Genomic DNA, 4,281 nt, shown 5'->3' on the forward strand with positions numbered 1-4,281 from the left:
GAGCATTCACTAATCTGAGCACAGGCCCCCTGTATAAGTTGGGGAGTTTTTGCACTAGACAAAATTCCAGCCCAATGGGTACGTAGGATAGCCCTTCCACCTCCCACCCAGCTGCGTACACTGGTGTGGGGTTTTCCTAAAATGCTTTCCACTGGCTCTACTTTGTGCCAAGAGGCTGGCATCTCTCCAGAGGGGCGCCTTTTCCCATTTCACACAAAAGCCCAAAATAGGCTAGCAGTGGCCTTGCCTGGACACTTCCATCCCTAATCAGACTTCTCTGTTCTTATCAAGTAAATTATCTAGAAATTCCCTTTGTCTACATTGCCCCACTCCCACCTCCATGGCCTCGCCTTAAAGCCTACCCACTCCCCTTAATCAAACCTCTCACCTACTTTGGCCAAGTGCTCCACCTCTTACAATGACTTCTTTTCCTTCACCCAGGGTGTGCCTGAATCCTCGTCCTCTCTGAATCCTTACTTGGCCACCTGGCCAGACCCTATCCTCTGTCTAAACACATGGCCTTCACAGTTTCCTCTTTTATTTTATTTTATTTTGAGACAGGATCTTGCTCTGTTGCCCAAGCTGGAGTGCAGTGGCATGATCACAGTTCACTGCAGCCTCCACCTCCCAGACTCAAGCAATTCTCCCACCTCACCCTCCCAAGTTGCTGGGACTACAGGTGTGCATCACCACCTTCAGCTAATTTTTTATTTTTATTTTTATTTTTTTTGAGACGGAGTCTCGCTCTGTCGTCCAGGCTGGAGTGCAGTGGCATGATCTCAGCTCACTGCAAGCTCCGCCTCCCAGGTTCACGCCATTCTCCTGCCTCAGCCTCCCGAGTAACTGGGACTACAAGCGCCCACCACCACACTCGGCTAATTTTTTGTATTTTTAGTAGAGATGGGATTTCACTGTGTTAGCCAGGATGGTCTCGATCTCCTGACCTCATGATCTGCCTGCCTCAGCCTCCCAAAGTGCTGGGATTACAGGCGTAGGCCAACACGCCCAGCCTAATTTTTTATTTTTTGTAGAGATGGGGTCCTGCCATGTTCCCCAGGCTGGTCTCAAACTCCTGGGCTCAAGCAGTCCTCCTGCCTTGGCCTCCCAACGTGCTGGTATTATAGGCATGAGCCACACCTGGCCTACTTCTTCCTCTCTGACCACATCCACAAGGTCACCTTCCTGGGCCTTCCTTGATTTGTTTCATGTTTGTGTGTTAGCACAGTGGTACCTGCCACCTGTGAATCTTTTGCATGTGTAAATGCAGCAGTGATAGCTTACCCAGATTGTAACTTCCAAACTAGAAACAAGGCCTGTGAATGCATTACTCACTTGATTTTCATTAAAGGAAACCCAAATTACTGCTGCTGTTGGGGGCCCGTGCTTCATCTCTCAAGAAAATATGATGGCATTAATTTGTTTGGTCTATTCAACAAACATACATTAATCATTCATGTATGCCAGGTATGGGTGATATAACGGTAAAGAAGATGTGGTCCCTCTCTGCAGAGAATGTGTATTTAACTAAAAATTTGTTGTGTGCCTACTATGTGCCAGGTATTGTACTGGACTCCAGAGTTATCGAAGTAAGACACAATCCCCTTGACAAAGGGATAGACAGGTAAAAAGACAGTCACAATACCAGATGGTGTATACTAAGATCAAGGGCTTCCCCAGATGCTGGAGAACCCATAAGGCACACATGGCCCAATTCAAAGCTTGTGAAAGAGACTTCATTCATTCATTCATTCAGTCTGTCATTCAGTAGTTCCCTAATGCCTGCTGTGTGCCACTTGCTATTCAGGGTGCTGAAGTGACGAAGTCCTTCCCCACGAAGCCTAAAAATTCCAGTAGAGGAGACAGACAATACACACATCAGTAACTGGAGACTACACTAGATGATGATAAGTGCTTTGGAGAAAATAAAGCAATGGTGGTCATAATAACAGGGCCACAGGGAAGGTGTCCGTGTTCTGCATAGAGTGGCTAGGAAAGACTGCTGAGATGACACTTGAGGAGGTATCTGAAGAAGTGCAAGACCTGGTTCTTTGAGGAAGACTAGGCCTGGAAGAGGGGAGAGCAAATACAAAGATCCTGGCATACAGGCTACTTAGATCATTAAAGAAAGATCAAGTTAGCCAGTGATGCTGGGACCATGAGAGCCAGGTGCATGTGTTAAGGACAGAGGTCAATGAGGAAGTAGAGGCACAGGGTCATTCCATCAGCTACAAGGCCCTCTACACCTTGTAGCTGATGAAATGACTTTGCCTTTTACACTGAGATGGGGAACTACTGAAGGGTTTTAATGGGGGTGGGGAGTAACATGATCTAACTTTCATTTTAAGAGACTCACTCTGCCTGTGATGTGGAGAATGGCCAGAAAGGAGCAATGGCCAAAGCAGGGAGACCAGTAAGGAGGCTATCACAAAAATCTATGTGAAATGGTACTGGCTTGAACCAGGGTGAGAGGAGGAGTCCTGCCTGCAAACAGACAACATGGTGTGTCAGATGTTCTAATGGACGCATATGCATTGTGTAAAGTGTGGTGGGATCCCAGAGGAGAGTGTGATGAGCCCAGGGTAAAATGACTTGGTGAGGGAAGTTTTCACAGAGAGGGACATGGAGCTGGCCCTGAAGGATGCATATTCACCACTAGTCTGTGAAAAGCTTAGGTCAGGGGCCATGTATGGGTCAACACTACACCCTCAGCACCTAGAACACATTCTGGTGTGTTCGATAAATGATTGCTGAATGAAGGATGGATGGTTGGGAGAGTGGATAGATGGGTGGATGGATGGAAGGATAGATGGATGGATGGATGGATGGATGGATAGATGGATGGATAGATGGATTGAATTCTGGAAGTAAACAATACAAATGAGAAAACCTAGAAATGTTGGATTTCATTGACCAAAGAGAAAGTCAAGAATAATAAAGGAACCATAACTGTTGCTTAATTTCAGATGTGTACAAAGACAATCCCAGTCCTCTGGGGATGTTTCCTCCTGTGGCATCTCTGCCTCTCATCCTCTCAGACCATTTACCCTGGAATCAAGGCAAGGATTACTCAGAGGGCACTTGACTATGGTGAGTTGGATGCTTTCAGAAGCCAGACCTCAGGCCCACTAGGTGGGGTCTGTGACCCAAACTCAACAGCTCATAACTTGGGCTGTCTCCTGACTGAGACAAGCTCTACTGTGGGGTGATCCAGTACCTTATGCAGAAACTCCTAAGATGGCTGAGAAGAAAGTGCTGCCTAAAAAAGAGCCAACTTGATGGGGGGCGTGTCCAAACACAGCACAGATCCTCTCTCTCTCTTTCCCACATATAAACATAATGAAAATCTAAGGGTTTCAAATAAGACACATTTATGGGATAGAGGAAAGGAGATTTGGAAGTAAAAGCAACACCCTGTAGCTTCAGAAAGGGCTTGGTTTCAAAAGGGACTTAGACTTCCCTAAAATTGGGTGAAAGTGTAATATGGGTGACTGTGTTTTTCTCTCTCTCTCTCTCTCTTTTTTTTTTTTTTTAGACAGAGTCTCGCTCTGTCACCCAGGCTGGAGTGCAGTGGCGCGATCTCAGCTCACTGCAAGCTCCGCCTCCCAAGTTCACGCCATTCTCCTGCCTCAGCCTCCCGAGTAGCTAAGACTGCAGGTGCCCACCACCACACTAGCTAATTTTTTGTATTTTTAGTAGAGACAGGCTTTCACCGTGTTAGCCAGGATAGTCTTGAGCTCCTGACCTCGTGATCCATCCGCCTCGGCCTCCCAAAGTGTTGGGATTACAGGCATAAGCCACCGCGCCCGGTCTGACTGTGCATTTTTCTGAGGAGAGGCTCCATAATATTTATTGGATGTGCAAAGGAGTCCGAGACACCGAAAGGTTAAAAGCCACTCCTTTAGAGAACGTTTATAAACACTAGAGAGAGACAAATGTTGGGATGTGATTTTCCTTGGGCTTAGATGAGGTGGGAGCAGATTGTGGAGAGGGAATGGACTGCAAAAATCAAAGTATATGGACCTATTTTCTCCTGTGAAATTTTTCTTGCGATTAGCTAAAGGTAGGTTGATGGATCTTTCTCAGTCCTCTTTAACTAAAGCAGTCAACCTAAGCATTGCAAGTCTAACCAAGAAATACCTAACTAAGCCTAACCAAGAAATGCTTCTTCTACTATACCAGCAAAAATAAATAAAAGAGGGAAGAAGGGAGGGTAGGAAGGATGGAAGGAGGGAGGGAAGGAGGGAGGGAAGGAAGGAGGGAAAGAAAGAAGGAAGGGAGGGA

The 4,281-nt window shown here is 46.5% G+C and overlaps 1 protein-coding gene across 1 annotated transcript in view; it reads left to right on the forward strand.

Annotated features, from left to right (window-relative positions):
* Positions 1–2,963: 2,963 nt before the first annotated feature.
* The window catches only part of BPIFC (BPI fold containing family C), a 46,488-nt gene continuing 45,170 nt past the window's right edge, over positions 2,964–4,281 (forward strand). Inside the window, exon 1 of the mRNA XM_011978991.1 lies at positions 2,964–3,087. Within this exon, the coding sequence (XP_011834381.1) occupies positions 2,964–3,087 (124 nt within the window). The remainder of the gene's footprint in view (positions 3,088–4,281) is intronic.

Source organism: Mandrillus leucophaeus, unplaced genomic scaffold (assembly GCF_000951045.1).
Source record: "Mandrillus leucophaeus isolate KB7577 unplaced genomic scaffold, Mleu.le_1.0 Scaffold2, whole genome shotgun sequence".
Classification (NCBI taxonomy): Eukaryota; Metazoa; Chordata; class Mammalia; order Primates; family Cercopithecidae; genus Mandrillus; species Mandrillus leucophaeus.